Source organism: Naegleria lovaniensis, assembly GCF_003324165.1.
Source record: "Naegleria lovaniensis strain ATCC 30569 chromosome Unknown tig039, whole genome shotgun sequence".
Classification (NCBI taxonomy): Eukaryota; Heterolobosea; class Eutetramitea; order Acrasida; family Naegleriidae; genus Naegleria; species Naegleria lovaniensis.
In genome coordinates, this window is record NW_025407861.1 from 300,944 (window position 1) to 316,988 (window position 16,045).

General features: G+C 37.8%; 6 protein-coding genes across 6 annotated transcripts; all 6 read left to right on the forward strand.

The window, feature by feature from the left end:
• Window positions 1–193: 193 nt before the first annotated feature.
• On the forward strand, window positions 194–2,452 carry C9374_009972 (uncharacterized protein; the record flags this gene model as incomplete). Its single annotated transcript, XM_044700218.1, has 1 exon — window positions 194–2,452. The coding sequence occupies one exon, from the start codon at window positions 194–196 to the stop codon at window positions 2,450–2,452; it is 2,259 nt and encodes a 752-aa protein (XP_044544523.1).
• A 771-nt stretch (window positions 2,453–3,223) lies between these two features.
• On the forward strand, window positions 3,224–4,996 carry C9374_009973 (uncharacterized protein; the record flags this gene model as incomplete). The annotated part of the gene is made up of 2 exons (XM_044700219.1): window positions 3,224–3,655; window positions 3,830–4,996. The coding sequence occupies 2 exons, from the start codon at window positions 3,224–3,226 to the stop codon at window positions 4,994–4,996; spliced, it is 1,599 nt and encodes a 532-aa protein (XP_044544524.1).
• A 302-nt stretch (window positions 4,997–5,298) lies between these two features.
• C9374_009974 (uncharacterized protein) lies at window positions 5,299–6,294 on the forward strand (the record flags this gene model as incomplete). Its single annotated transcript, XM_044700220.1, has 2 exons — window positions 5,299–5,768; window positions 5,940–6,294. 2 exons carry the CDS (start codon window positions 5,299–5,301, stop codon window positions 6,292–6,294), a joined length of 825 nt encoding a protein of 274 aa, XP_044544525.1.
• Window positions 6,295–7,195: 901 nt separating this feature from the next.
• On the forward strand, window positions 7,196–9,418 carry C9374_009975 (uncharacterized protein; the record flags this gene model as incomplete). Its single annotated transcript, XM_044700221.1, has 3 exons — window positions 7,196–7,384; window positions 7,545–8,836; window positions 8,911–9,418. The coding sequence occupies 3 exons, from the start codon at window positions 7,196–7,198 to the stop codon at window positions 9,416–9,418; spliced, it is 1,989 nt and encodes a 662-aa protein (XP_044544526.1).
• A 337-nt stretch (window positions 9,419–9,755) lies between these two features.
• Window positions 9,756–11,990, forward strand: C9374_009976 (uncharacterized protein; the record flags this gene model as incomplete). The annotated part of the gene is made up of 2 exons (XM_044700222.1): window positions 9,756–9,962; window positions 10,014–11,990. 2 exons carry the CDS (start codon window positions 9,756–9,758, stop codon window positions 11,988–11,990), a joined length of 2,184 nt encoding a protein of 727 aa, XP_044544527.1.
• A 2,990-nt stretch (window positions 11,991–14,980) lies between these two features.
• C9374_009977 (uncharacterized protein) lies at window positions 14,981–15,991 on the forward strand (the record flags this gene model as incomplete). The annotated part of the gene is made up of 1 exon (XM_044700223.1): window positions 14,981–15,991. The coding sequence occupies one exon, from the start codon at window positions 14,981–14,983 to the stop codon at window positions 15,989–15,991; it is 1,011 nt and encodes a 336-aa protein (XP_044544528.1).
• Between the last annotated feature and the right edge of the window lie 54 nt (window positions 15,992–16,045).

Below are 16,045 nucleotides of genomic sequence, written 5' to 3' on the forward strand. Positions count from 1 at the left end.
TTCAGAGGATCATTTCTGGCATTATTTTTCGTAACGAAGTATCCGTTCATGTATCATTCAATATAATGTGTGAGACAAGAAACCTCTTCTACAAACGGTGTTTCATGCTTGCATGAAGTGTTGATCATTCTAGAAGATGACTCGAGTCGTCAATGTTCACGTGCTAGCAATTTTTTTTTCATAACAGAAAAAAATGAACGTCAGCGAAAAAACAGAGCAAACCGCTGAAAGTTCTTCTGCTCCTCCTCAACAGCAGCAGAACGGAGAACATGTGAGCAATGCCACCACCGAACAACAAGGAGCGGCATCTGGTGTAATCTCGAGCAGCAACCCCACGACAAGTCTTGTTGTGGAATCGCAGCAGCAGCAGAAGACGAGTGCTACTCCAACAACAACCACACCGATCCTTACCATAACAACCACAGCAACAACATCAACAAAAACAAGAGGCGTTCGAGCAAGCTCCTCCTCTTCGACTTCTTCATCCTCTTCGGCCTCCTCTGTTGTTGCTTCAGCTGATCAACAAGTACCGACTTTGGCCACTCCAATACCCACAACAACTTCAAAAACAACAAGTCTGTCCCTTTCATTACCGTCCGCAACCTCCTCCATGAAACAACAAACTCCACTGACAACAACACCGGGCTCCCTTCATGAAGGTCTTGCTGGCTACTTGGTAGACCCTCCAACTCCAACATCGGAAGCAAGCATATCCTCCACTCCAACCTCATTGAGCAGCCTTGTAATGCCGAGCCCACAGCCCTCTTCCGGAGAAGCAACACCCGGCTCCAAACCCAAAAAGAAGAAGGCTGGTGCTAAGAAATTGTCAGAAGTGGTCAATCCTCCTCTTGTACCTCTTATACCTGGAAGTAATGAGTATCATGAATTTGTTCAGGCCATCAAAAGCAAAGTTGTGCTGTCCAAGAAGTTGTGCTCGAGTTGTGGAGTGAATGATACTCCTACGTGGAGAAAGGGTCCATTGGGTCTTGGAACCTTGTGTAATGCATGTGGCATCAAGTACTCGACTCATTCATTATCATTGGATCCTCAAACAGGAGGACGAGAGGGATACAAGAGCTTTGTCGTGTTGGGAGATGCATCCATGAAACATTCCGTGAGCAGTAGTGTGGAGGACGAAAGTGCTCCGACTACACCTTCTACCTCTGCCGAACAACAACAACATTTGGATGGAGAGGGAAATGTATTGAGTGGAGGAGATCATGCTGTATCAAGTTTGGATGCTTCAATCAAAGCAGAAACACATGAGAGCGGAAGTTTATCGTCATCTTTGCCTTCTGATCTTGTGCAAGCAACTCCTGAAAAGCAGAAGAGATCTCGAGGAAGACCAAAAGGATCAGGTAACAAAAAGAAGATTGCTGCTGAACAACAGTTGCTACAACAACAGCAGCAACACATCCACCTTCATATGGAGGATGGAGTTGAACAAGCAGCTTCCATTCCTGTCCAACAAACAGTCGTAACTCCAGTGAAGAGAGGACGGGGTAGACCACCCTCCAAACACAAGCTAGCTGCTGCAGCAGCGGCAATGACACCTGTTGTCACGCCTCAACTTGACGATTCTTCCATGGATTTAAGTTTAGATTTAAATGCTTTTGCGGAGGATGAAATACATCGTACTCAACCACCTAAAACCAAACGAAAACCTGGAAGAAAAAGAAAGAATGTCGTAGAAGACGATTTAGATTATGTTCCTGAAGAAGAGAGTCATGTGAATTTTGTCAGTACCACTCCTGTAAACATTTCCCGAGGAAAGGGTAAAAGCCTCTTGGCTATACCCTCAAGCGAGACATCAGGAATTCAACCAACGACACCTGTTACCACAATTGCAACCGCTCCAAAGAAAAAGAAAGTGGTGTACTTCCCAACAGCAACTGAAACACAGTTGCAATTGTTATCAAAACAACTTACATCAGGAAATATCTATGGTAGCCCTTCAAGCGAACAAAATTGTATATATTTCTCTTCCGAATTTCTTAGACAATGCATTGAAGGTTTTGGGGTCTTACTTAAACAAAAGCAAAGGAAAAGCGGTGATGTCAACAAGATCCTCACCAAGGACGCCCTGACCTATATTTTCTTATTCCTACATCAGACTGATATTGTAAATTTGATGCTTGTTTGCCGATACTGGTGTGACATTGCAAAATCTGAAGTAGTTTGGAAGGAAATTTATCGACGTACTTGGGGAATTAATGAGGATTCTGTTGCAAGTTTTACAAAGAGCATTCTCGCTAGGGCTCCTTCTATTGATTGGTATGAAATGGTTCAAGCAAGAACAAATGTTAGAATTTGCTCACCTATCCAACAAATTGAATTTATGGCAAAATTTTATGCTATTGAGAACAAACCTAAGATTTTGGCATGCATCCAACAAAACCTTAATGAGGAAATCAATGAGAGAAATACGAGAAAGCAACAACAACAACAATAACTCTAAGCATTTTTGTGTGCAAGACCACCTTTCGTGTGGTATGTAGCACTCATCATTTTTGTGTACAAGACAACCATGTGTAATACGAACTTTTAACTTTAATTATTAAACTTAACATCATTAGGATGAAAATGATCGAAAGATTTGTTGGGGCATAATTTATTTAGTGAGATGAAAAGAGAACCACATGTTTGAACTGGTGAACAGATTTGAAATAAGAGGCTAAACCACATTTGATTGGACCTAAAAATCTTGGAGTCGAATCATCATCCCAAATCATTGATCCAACTGTCTCAGGTATATATACATTTAAGATGACGTGGCACAATGTTAGACGGCATACTTTACTGTGAAATGATGTGCTCGGGTATTGTTACTTGAAAGACCTTAGCGCAATTTTGAAAATCCCCAATCGCTGGTCATGTTTTTCCTTTGGCAATCAGCGTCAGTTGTCAAACAATCAAATTTTTTAATTCAAAAAAATTGTCATTGCGAGCTCATTGTTATTCTCTCTCATAATTTCTCATTCTCATCCGCATCTTGTTCATTATTTCAATTTCCTTGTCCTTTCTCTTGTATCCTATTTTCATCATCACACTACAACACTGAAAATAATAACAACAAAAATCAGCACGCATCCTATCGCTATTGACAACACGGAAACTCGAGAAACCAAAAAACAACTTCCGCAACTATATCCACAACAATTTCCAAAAAGAACAAGGACGAACATCATTTCACTATTGTGTTTCATCATAACCATACACAAAAATGGGTCTCATCGATCGTCTCAAGAAACCACAATCCCAACAGCAACAACAACAAACCTCTTCTCCTTCCTCTCCTTCACCAAATTCCTCTTCTCCTGCTGTCAAATATCCAGGAGTCAATGAAAAATATGCTTCTTCCAATGTATTTGGAAAGAAACTTCCAAGTGATCCCAATGATTTACCTCCGTTTGTGATTAAGGCAATGGAACACTTGGAAAAACATGGATTGAATGTTGAAGGAATATTTAGAATTTCACCAAAAAAGAGCGATGAAGAAGAAGTGATTCGAGAATTGGAAAATAATATTAAATTTGACGTACCCTATGAAAAGTATGAGATTCACTTGGCATCAAGTTTGTTAAAGTTATATTTGAGAGAGTTGTGTGATCCATTGCTGACCTATGAACAGTATGGAATGTTTATTGCTGCGGAGGTAAGTGGATCATCACTGTGAAAATTTGTCAAGTTTGTGTGACACACTTGTTGAATCTGTGTGAAATATTTTTGAATGTTCATTGATGTGACATTCAACAACACAAATGAATACCCATTCCCAATTTTTTTTTACTACTTTTGATATGTTGATCTTACTTCTTCAAAACTCTAGAGAATTCCTGATCCAGAACCTCGTTTAATGATGATTCAAAAAGTGATCAAATTCCTTCCACCGACCAATTTCAAGATTATGAAGAATTTATGTTTATTTTTGAAACGGGTTGCAGCCAATTCGGCTGTGAACAAAATGTCACCCAGTAATTTAGCAATTGTTTTTGCTCCAAATTTATTGAAATCAGATCTTCCTCAAAATCATATGGAAATTTTACAAGATTCTAAATATTCGAACAGCTTAATGACAACTCTGATTGAATCAGCGGAATCCATTTTCATGCAGGACGATCATGACATGTCAGGTTCTTCAATTTCTTCACAACAATCAAGTAATTCACAACAACAGCAGCAACAACAACAACAGACAACTCCATCATCAACTACGACATTGGAAGTTTCATCTTCTCCTCCTTCTTCCACTGTCAGAAAACCTCTTCCAAATGCACATTTCGGAAATAAGAAACCAGGAGAAGGACGACGACTTCCACAGACGCCTCCTCCTCCTCCTTCTTCTTCGACATGGATGGATTCTCCTCCTGTGTTAACAGATCCATATGCAACTCAAAAACAAACATCAACGACACAACAACCAGCTCAAATTCATCCATATTCGGAACCTCCTGTATTTGAAATTGTGGATTTCAAGACTGGAAAATTGAGACAATCACCCATGACACCTCCACCTGTCATGCCAAATCCATATGTGACAGCAAAACAACAACAACAACCACAGACCACATCACCACAAGTGTCACCATCAACAACACCTGCAAATCCATTTACAACATCGAGTCAACCAACCATCAATTCACAACAACAATCCATACACGATTCCAATCACGATGAGGATCATGAAGAATCTAATTGTCAAGAAGAAACACCCGATGAAGGAAATTCTACATCAAGCTCATCAACCACAACGACTAGAAAAGTGAAACTTCCTGTGAGGAAAAGAGCAGCCTTTGTACGTGACGTGCGGAAAGCTCTTCCAAATCCTCTCGCTTATCATTCTTCTACGAATAGTAGTAGTAACGATCACAATTCTCATACAGTAAGCTCAACCTTAACAACACCTCAAAATTCTCAAAATCAACGTTTATCCATGAGAAAAAGTATTGGATATGAAAGTGATGAAGGTTTGGTTGCTGAAGATGACGATGAATAATTTTATTGTACAATAATCATCATGGATATTCGTGAGAGTGAATGTGAATCATTCTTGTTCGAACAAGCACAATAATGATGACAAAAACGAATTTTTTTAACATTGATTTCAAATTTAGACATTTTCTTGAAAATTTTCAATCAACATTTATGTGATATCGAAATGACATTGATTCCAATAAACTCCAATCTTGTTAACAATCAACCTCACCAAAACCTTTCTTCCATTCACGATTTTGATTGAAAAAAAAATTCTTCACATCTCATTCAAATTCCCGCACACTCTCCCACTTTCCAAACACCATGTCCTGGTTAAGAAGAAAGAAAGATACCTCATCGGATTCATCTCACTCGTTTGATTCCATGTATGAATTACATACTCTCAATACAACCATTTGTTTTATTCCATTCACGTTCTATCAACAAGGAGTGGGTGGAGATGAAGCTCAAAAATTGTTCCGAACTGGTTATTATTATTCATGTTTAGATAATTTGTTTAAAAAGTATGATGTATATAGTGATAAGGCTAAAAAGGTGTTATGGCAAGAAAAAGACTGTTTTCCAAATTATGAACCCATTCATGAAATTATGATACGAACAGCCTTGCCAAGTGCACAAAAGAAGAAAGTAGAAGAGACTCCCGAAGAGAAGGAAACTTTGGCCAAGTTTATTCATACGACTGCTGAGTGCATGCAAAAGAGAATTACTAAAACTCAATTGGAAGAAAAATTAAAGAAGGCAATGACTGGCAAGTTCTCCGAGTCAGCACCAAGGTATGTTTATGATATCTCAAATATTGAAATTAATACTAATTATTATATTTTGAAATTATGTATTTGTGAACGTTTTAAATAATATTGATCTATTTCATTGTAAATGATAATTTCAAAATTATGATTGATGTGTGGCAAATGATGTCACTGTGTCTGTGTCTTGCTGAACAGTGAATGGTACAACACTTTTGAAAAAAACTCATCTCAAGACTATGCCTTAAATGCTCAAATGAAACAACAGATTCTTGAGGACAATATGAACCCATGTCTCAAATTCAAACCAACCAGCATGGCAGATTTACATCCAAGAAGCGTGCATGGAAAGAAAGATGTCTCTAAGGAAGAATTTAACAACATGGTCAATACCATGAAATTTGAGCATTGCAACACATCACTGCTATGTTCTAAAAGTATAACAAATTGTCTCAAGCGAATGAACAAGGGCGATGACAAGACAGCTCAAAATCAACATTTCATCCAATGCTTCAATGATCCTGAAGTGAGGGCTTGTATTTCAAAGATTTAACATCATCTGAAACTAGAACTCACATTAAACAACAGTAAGCTTCTTCTTTTCAAATTATGCTTTGTATTTCAATACCATCACACATGACTATGGCGGCGCATCCGACGTTGAAGCGCACTAAAAACCTGTCAGATATTCGTCAAGTCAAAAATGAATATGAAAGCATAAAAAAATTTATTCGTTGAATGTCATGCAGTAGAATTGGTAATAGTTCTGGTTTAGGGTGCTAGCAAGGATCTGTCTTCCGTGAGCTGTTCGTTGGCACGCTGTTGTTTTACAAGCTTCAGCTGAAGCGAATAATGGTGTAACGTCCTATGGCTCTATATTCGTTTCAGTTTGTCTGTGTTGCAGTAAGAACCAAGTTGCTTCGGTTCTTCAAACCTTGCAACCAATCAGAAGAGACTCACTCATTTTATTTTTGATTCCTTTGGAGTTTACTCAAATCAGCTGACGTGGGATTGACGAATATCTGACAGGTTTCTAGTACCAATTGCGCCGCCATACATCTCATTCGTTAAGCAGATCAGAAAAATTTCGAGTTCAATCACGCCGAACTTGCGCAGTCAACTCCGCTGTAGCTCTTCCCTTTTCAATCTTGGCATGTCTAATGGAACAACTCATGTTCAATACAAGAACTGGTTCTTTCTCACGAAATCTATCATGATTATGATAACGTTCAAGTTCAAGCTTTGAAACTCTTGAATCTCCTCGGCCGCCTAGGCGCATGTCCAATCAAATCATGCAATGCTTCACACTAATTAGAGCATCATCCAATCATTTACTTACTCATGCCATCCATCATCATTTGATTTGTTCAGAAAATGTTACAAGAAAGAACTCAAAAGAGCCATAAATTGGCATTTGGCATGGCACAACATGCTCTTTCATTCTTAAGAAAAAAATGTTTTCACACAGCAACAAGAACGTAACAACTTTGGTGGGAATCATTCTGTTTTCCACACTGTTATTTACTGCAGCCATTTGTGAAGGAGTTGTTCTCAATGTTCCATCCATGGGAGGCAATTTAGAGGGTAACAAGGATTGGTCTCGTAATCCTAACTTCATTGACGCTATTAAGCAATGTAGAAAGGTAAGTAATAATACGCTTCTACCATTCTGACATCTGGAATCATTGTAAATGACATGTATTATTATTCGGCGTCGTCGATGTTTCTGGTTCACACATGCAACACTCTCAAAATGATAACATGCACTTTCACAATGAAAACACATGACATGCACACAAACAGTTTGGAAGTGCTGCTACTCCATGGGACGAAGCTGCTCCAGTCGATGCTGATGGTTGGCCTATTCAATCTGGTGGTCAAGGTGTTGGTAGTGTCATCTTTACCGATCAAGAACCAGGAACTTTTAGTGGAACTTATTATTTGGAATTGAGCGGAAAGGCAACTGTTTCTCTTGTCTCCTCTCCAGATTGTTCTCTCAACTCTGTGACCTATAATTCAGCAACTGGAAAGACCACAGGCAATGTCGTTGTTGGTCCCACTGCTTATCAATTAATGATGGCATTCAAGATGGATGTCGATGGACCTGTTCGTAACATTCGTTTGATTCGTCCTGGATACACTCTTCAAGATGCTGATACCACAATTTTCACTTCAACACTCTTGAATCAAATTCAAAATTACAAAATTTTGAGATTTATGGATTGGGGAGAGACAAACAACAATCCACTCGTTTCATGGAGTGAAAGACCTAAAGTCACAGATGCTACTTGGACCATCCATGGAGTTCCATATGAAATCATGATTGCACTTGGAAATCGTGCTGGTAAAGATATTTGGGTCAATGTTCCAGCCAAGGTTGATGATGATTATATTACTCAAATGGCTACTCTCTTTAATGCTCAACTCACTACCAATGTCTATGTTGAATATTCGAACGAGTTGTGGAATGGACAATTTTCTCAAACCGCCTACAATATTGATCAAGCTGAACAAATGGTTGCCAATGGACAAACTTTCTTGAATTGGGACAATATCAATGACAAATATACATGGAGCTTTAGAAGAACTGGATACAAACTCATGTTAATTTCAAACATTTTCGCCAACGTTTTCGGTGAAAGCAAGAGAAACACTCAATTCAGATGTGTTTTGGCAGGTCAAGGTGCAAACATTTACATTTTGAACGAAGGATTGAACATTGTTGACAAATTCTTTGGTGCTCCTTCTCAATTTTTCTATGCAGTTGCACAAGCTCCTTATTTCCAACTTCCAAATAAGAATGAAACTTTGAACAAGAATCAAGTTTTGCAAAAATTGACCGCTGAATCTGACAAGAGTCCAATCATTTATCAATACATGCAACACTTGATTGCTTCCAAATGGAATAAGTTAAAGTTGGTTGCCTATGAAGGAGGTCCAGATACATTTGGTCCATACAACGTTGCAGCAAAGAGACAAGCTACTTGGGATCCAAGAATGAAGCAAATTTCATTGGATTACTTGAAGTATTGGTTCAGTTATGGATTTGACACATTTGTTTGGTTTACCATTGGAGCTGGTTCATATCAAACTCCGTAAGTAGATATTTTATCAATTGTTCTTGTGAATAGATTTAACACTTTACAAATAATGTCAATACTTCATCTAGACATGGTACTTGGCCTCTCGTTGAGAACATCAATCAAGTCACAAGTCCAAAGAAAGAAGCCATCGATTTTTATGCTGTCAGCAATGAAGGTGTTGCTATCAATTCAACAGTTTTCACAAATAGATGTCCAAATGAAGTCACCAATGCTACCATTCTCAATATTCCAGCAGTTGATTATGCCCTCAGCACTGAAACTGGTACCTACATTAGCGCTCCTGCTGTCAATTCATTGTACCATTATCCAGTTGTTTTTACCAAGAAAGGTAATTACAATATTGCTGTAGAAACAGCAACCATTAAGGCCAATAGTTACATTGGCATTTACATGGATGGAGTCAAGTTGGGAAGTGTCTTGTCCAACTCTGGTGGAAGTAATATCTGGAAATTCTCAGTCAATGTTTCTGTTCCAATGGTCACTGAACCAAAGTTAGCATTGGTTTCGTTGAAGTGTGAAAGTGACAGAGCTTATAACATTAGAACTGTGAGAGTGAAGAGAGTGGTTGTTTAAAATTTTTAGGTTATTTCACATGTCCATGTATCATTCTGATTCAGTGATGAATACATATCTATAAACAAATCATTCACTGTTCTGATTTTAGTGTTTTTCGGATTGGACCTGTTTAACAGCAGAAACCTAAGCAATGTTTCACAAAATTTCAAGATATTCTTTTTCCAGTCTAGTTTGGTTACCAGAACACAACTCTCAATTGTTGACAAGTGAATTTGGATCCACAACTTGAACAGTTCACACGTCTGTGAGAAATCTCCATCACTTCAACAACAAAAAAAATTGAATCCACAACAACATGACTCGACGCGAACTAGTTCTTCATCATCCTCATCCGATGGACTACTCGCTCCGAGTTCTATTACTTGTAGTTACCTACACAGCTGTTCTATGTTGTGGTTTCTTCTTCTTTCCGAATGGTAACAATGTATTGGCTCAATCTTCCATCGTTCTTCATAAACCCATTGTTGGAGGTAATTTGGATGGAGTTTCCGATTATTCCCGAACTTTGAATTTTATAGATGCCATGAAAACATGTCGCAAGGTTTGTTTTTTTGATTTACACATTTCACACTTCTAAATTTGGAAAAAATAGTTTGGTTCTGCAAACGCACCATGGGATGGCAATGCCTCGTTAGATGCTGATGGATGGCCCATAGGTCTCTCTGCTGGTGCTATTGTTTTTACAGCTCTTGATCCTGGTGGTGCTGTCAATGGAACTTATTATTTTCAAGGCGATGGTCCACTTGAACTCTCATTAGTAGCTTCTCCTGGTTGTACACTTTCTAATTTTATCTATTCTCCAACGACTGGAAAGACTACTGGATATGTACATGTTGATTCTACAGCTACTCAACTCATGCTTGCGTTTTCTCAAACCAATTCCTCGAAAGCTTTTCGAAATTTGAGATTAATTCGACCTGGTTATTCCATTCAAGATGCAGATGATAAGATTTTTACAAAATTCTTGGAAAATGATATTGCACCAATGAAGATTTTGAGATTTATGGATTGGGGACATACGAATGGAAATCAAATGTCGAAATGGAGTGATCGTGCCAAGCTGTCAGATGCCACTTATTCCATAAAAGGAGCGCCTTATGAACTCATGATTGAATTAGCGAATCGATACAATAAGGAAATTTGGGTCAATATTCCTGTTCGAGCAGATGATGATTACATTACTCAAATGGCCAAATTATTCAAGGCAAAACTCAATCCCAATGCAATTGTTTACATTGAATATTCGAATGAATTATGGAACTCAGGATTTGAACAATTTAATTACAATGTCAATGAGGCAGAAAAGATGGTTTTACAGCAAAACAACACTGTTCTGAATTATGACAATGTCAATAACAAGTATACGTGGTCTTTTCGAAGAACTGGATATCGGTCGATGCAAATTTCAGATATTTTCGCTCGAGAATTTGGTGAAGAAAAAAGAAATGTTCAATTTCGAGTGGTTTTGGCAGGACAAGCTGCGAATTCGTATATTGTAAATCAGGGATTGAGGGTTGTGGAAAGAAATTTTGGTCCTCCTCAACGATATTTCTATGCCATTGCAGGAGCCCCATATTTCCAAATTAAGAATGCCAATGAAACGTTGACATCTGAAAGCGCTTTTCAAATCTTAAAGACGGAGGCAGAAAAGAGTCCATTGATCTATCAATACATGAACCATTTATGTCTCTGCAAATATTATGGACTGAAATGCATGGCGTATGAAGGAGGACCCGATACTTTTGGTCCTTTTAATATTCCAGAAAAGAAAGAAGCGTCAAAAGATCCAAGAATGAGACAAGTTGTCATTAATTTTTTGAATGATTGGTTCTCCTATGGATTTGATGCATTTTTGTGGTTTACTATTGGACATGGAAGTTATGACACGCAATATGGTACTTGGGGATGGGTGGATAGCATGCTGTCAGGTGTCACAAGTCCAAAGAAAGAGGGAATTCTATATGTCGCTTCTCAAACCAATGGAATACCACTCAATTATACCATTTTCAGAACTGTATCAAAATCCGAAATGTCCATTCCTGCCATCCATCATGCACTCGCTGGAGGTAATTCACAATTTTCATATTTGGCATCTCCAGCTGTAAATTCCACATTCCATTATCCATTAATATTTTCAACTCGAGGATACTTTAACATTTCAATAGAGATTCAAAATTTAAAACCAAAGAGTGAATTGGATATTTATTTGAATCAAATACGAGCTGGAACCTTGATATTTAACAATCAAAATTCTATATTCAATGTGACAACCCTTTCACCAAATATAGTCATTGAGAAGGGAATGACTGTCATTACCTTATTGTGTCGAACCGATCGAGCTTACAATATTAATACGGTCAAAGTTCAACTCGTGACCGATTTGAGTGATCCTTTACCTTCTCCAAAAATTTCACCAACAACAACTAGAAATACTACAGCAGTGTCCATGGGCATGTCGTGTGTGAAAGGTCACCAAGTAAAAACACTCGTTGGAATGATGACCTGCCAGTCGTTAACAATACTGTTGGCATGGTCGGTGTGGATGATCTTGATCATTGTAATGGAATAAATTTAATCATAATTCCAGTCACGTTCATAAGCGCTGTGTGATATTTGTTGATCGAGGTCTATAAATTTCAACCAAAGGATGAGATTTGTTCAAACGCAAGTTATATTGCCTGCAAACGAAGAGGTTAAATTGTTTCGAATCATGGGATAATACAATCGAGCATGAAAATAAATTTTATTCGTAAAACAATTCATGTTGTTGTAAGGGTATATAAATCTTTGCATAGATTCCAAAAACAAAAATATATATAAATATTTGTATTATTATTATTACCATATGATACAGATTTAAAAACATATAAAACTAAGGTTTTTTACCATATATAGATATATAAAAAAGTGTATTTTCATTGAAAATTCCTGAAACAATTTCTTCATGCAAGTCACTCTCGTCCGAATCAAAATCAAATACACATTCGAATCATTCAAAGAATAATTCGAACAAGATCATTCTTTCGGACCCACTGGTGCACTGGATGATCACTATCTTGGACTCTCTGGACCACTGTGCGTTCGGTTTTTAACATCGGACGGTCACAGAGAGATGAATGGGCCTCTGTCACTAAAAAACCTCCATCATGTATCTCATTGCTATCCTCATAAAAGATGACGGTGTAACCTTTGAGAATCCATTCGAGTTGAACTTTAGAAAGTTAAAGATGTGGTCCATTACACAACATGAAACTATGATCAATCTGTGACAATTATCGTCATAACCTTCAAGACGACATTGATGAGCCATGGCAAATAGCGATCAAAAAAGTTCTACCCACGCTGGCAACAAAATAAGTAGGTTTGAGAATGTTAAAAGTCATCAAAACAGTCTTCAGAATCAAAATTAGTTTTAGTACCGAGATCTCAAGCACTTTCTTTTGTGCCCTATAGCACGTATTGACAAAAAGTTAGGGTGTAAATCTGTCTTTAAAGCAAAGAATGAATATATAATACATTACATGCAGCATAATTTTTGAGGAGCTCTACCACCAACCTTCTATCGTCTTTGTTCAACGTCAGCCGTCGCTTGTGTTACACACATTTCATCATGGAGAGGTGGAACCTCACTCATAATGCCATCGAACAAGAACTCTTTATTCACTGAATGACGTTGGAATGATCCTCAATGACCAACAAGAAAAACGAGTGAGCAAGACAATTGAATGGATGACAGTGTAGATTCAGATGATCAACTTTAGAATAATAGCATCAAACACTTTAAGATGACCATCCATTCCTTGGCAAGGCATAAAGATCATAGCTCTCACAACTTCCCAAGAATGGACCACTTGAGATTTGGCTCCTTCTTTCATAATGAGGATTGAGGGGCGGAAGAAATCGCCCATCCTAGCTCACAGCTAATAGCCCTGATCGGGGTGATTGCTAAAACACTGCTGAATTCAAACTTCAGCAACAACAGCCACCGAACAATCCCGAAAAATTTTAATTCCAGTAATTGATAGATTTATTGTTGCTTGAAACAGTTGTATGGCCAAACTTTATTCACAACAAGGGGCTGACTTGGCAACGTTTTGCGTGACATGATGTCATTAATTCAAATACCTTGTTGGGAGAAGCTTGACAATATGTATCTCCAACAAAAATTTCCATCATTCTTACATAGACATCCACGATCTATCACTAAAAATCTAGGTCCTCTCAAAGCTTTGAGAAGTATATATGATAGTACATTATCTAGACTTGTTAAACGAAATTGATGGTTTTGAGGAACAAACATGTATGTTGAAAAGATTTGTCAACGTTTTAGACAAATGACATGGACGTTTTTTCGTCCATTATTGCTGTTACTAGTTTCGTTTTTCCCGTTATTAATTTTTCGCAATTTTCTGTTACTTGTTTACGAATGTTTTCCGTCCCTCAGCCAAGTGCGGGCATACAGCGACACCAACGACAACCACAATCATTAACAACACCCACATTAGAATTCAATGCTATTATAATATCGTATGTTTGTATTGTAATGATTGAGTTTTCAGCAAAGAAAATCAAGGAGTGGATAAGGAATTGTAAAGGTGTTCACTTTTCCATGAACAGCAAGTTATTTAAATTGATAGGGTTTCAATAAGTCATTCAAAACTGATAGAGTTTCAACCTTCTCATCCTCCTACTAATCCATCTCTTGCACAAAGCATCATTCCATTCTGGGATGAGTTTTCACAACAAGTATCGGATAAACTTTGAACATGTGCCAGAGAGATTTTCATGATTGTATTCAGTACAACAATACGGGATGCACTGATGGATGGTTCAACTTTTCTCAATTCACTGTCATTGAATCCAAGCCAGGGTTTGATGTTCCACTCAATGTTCAAAACTCTATAACAGCAAATGTGGCTTTGGAAAACTCAAAAAAGCCACCTCAGCTCAAGAAGGCAAAGAAGAATCAAAAGGCGGCTTAACGAAGCGTATACATCCAAAACTTGCTCATGTTGTGGATATATGTATACGGTTGGATCATCCGAAGTGTTTTGTTGTCCATCATGTGACTCAATTTTTGACAGAGATATCAATGGAGCAAGAAATATTCTTCTTCGATTCCTTACTACTCATAGAATTAGTTTTTGAGCACCTTGTGTGCGTTGGGTCCTTTCCCCTGGCTTTAAGATCAGCACTTGTTCGATTTGTTTTGTTCAAATTGTTGATTTAAATAAAGGCGTTAAATCAGGCTGGTTTGTTCCACACCAACTCGCTACCTGTTCCGTTGGGACTATCCAGAGATCTGGTGTCTTAATAAATTAATAAAACGTATTGACATGTGCTCGAATATCTGCTGTGTTTTAAAGCTTATTCAAAATAGGATTAAAGCAAAATAAAATCTGTTATTTTGTCATTGCGGTGTGAATGACTTCAGCCCCTTTTGCAACAACAGTCGACTGCAGCAATATGTTATTTGAAAGAAGATTCTAGAGCTTGGCGATAAAATTCGGTAGGTGCTGTCACTTGTCAATTTCTCATTAAAAAATAACAACAACGAGAATGAACTCCCTTCATCCCACCAACATTCAAAAATCTCACCACCACAACACCACCACCCGAAGTCATCACCGTTCCAGTTCGACTCGAGTCGGATCCAACCACAACAACACAGATCCAAACAACAATTCTCATTCTCCTCCACCACACACTGAAAAATTCGTTCATCCCGAACAATCCACTCATTTATGGCACCTTTTCGGATTCGCATTAGGTTCCTTCACCATTTCAACCATTCTTTGCATCACGTTGGCAGTTGTTGTTGCATTGGGAGTTTCTTCCAGTAAATCTCCTCGAAATTGCTATTTATGGACATCGAATGAGGAAATTCAAAATCATTTATTATCGGAACAGAGTCCGATTCGTGTCTTGTTGGAAGATGTGAAAATGAAAGAAAATGATAGTTTTGTTTTTACGAGAGATATGTTTTCGAGAGGTGAATTTTCAATTTCTCGTTTTAATAACATGACTTCGGAAGAGTTGATTCGAGAACAATTCAATTTGAATGGAAAGGGAATGAATGTGGCAACGTTGCAATTGAGAACTTGGAGTTTACCTGCAACGATGGATTTGATTTGGAATGATGGAAAGGGAGTGAGTCATGCAGTGGGTGGGTTTTTTGCGCTCACAGATACCATTACGATTGGAAGATATGCATCGAATTGTATGCCCTTGACAGGTGAGAGTAGTGTGTCGACGAATCAGAGTATTTATGGAGCTACCATTAATCAACAAGTGAAAGATTATGTGAAGAGTTTCTTTATTATTGATGGAAAAGGTCAACCAAGAGCGGTCATGCAACAACGTGTGGATTTCATTTCCTATGAGCTGCCAATTGTCAGATATGAAAATTCAACAAGCGTCATTGCCATGTTGAGAAAGAATTATTTAAATCCAAATGAACAATGGATTTTGACCATTAAGAATCCATTATTAGAGAGTGAAATGACTGATGGTTTTGGTTACAATACTCTCTTTTATTTGATTGGTTATATTAATTATAGAGAAAAATAAGTAACTCTTATTAATTCTCTGTTGTGTGTTTATATATATAAATATATCTGACAT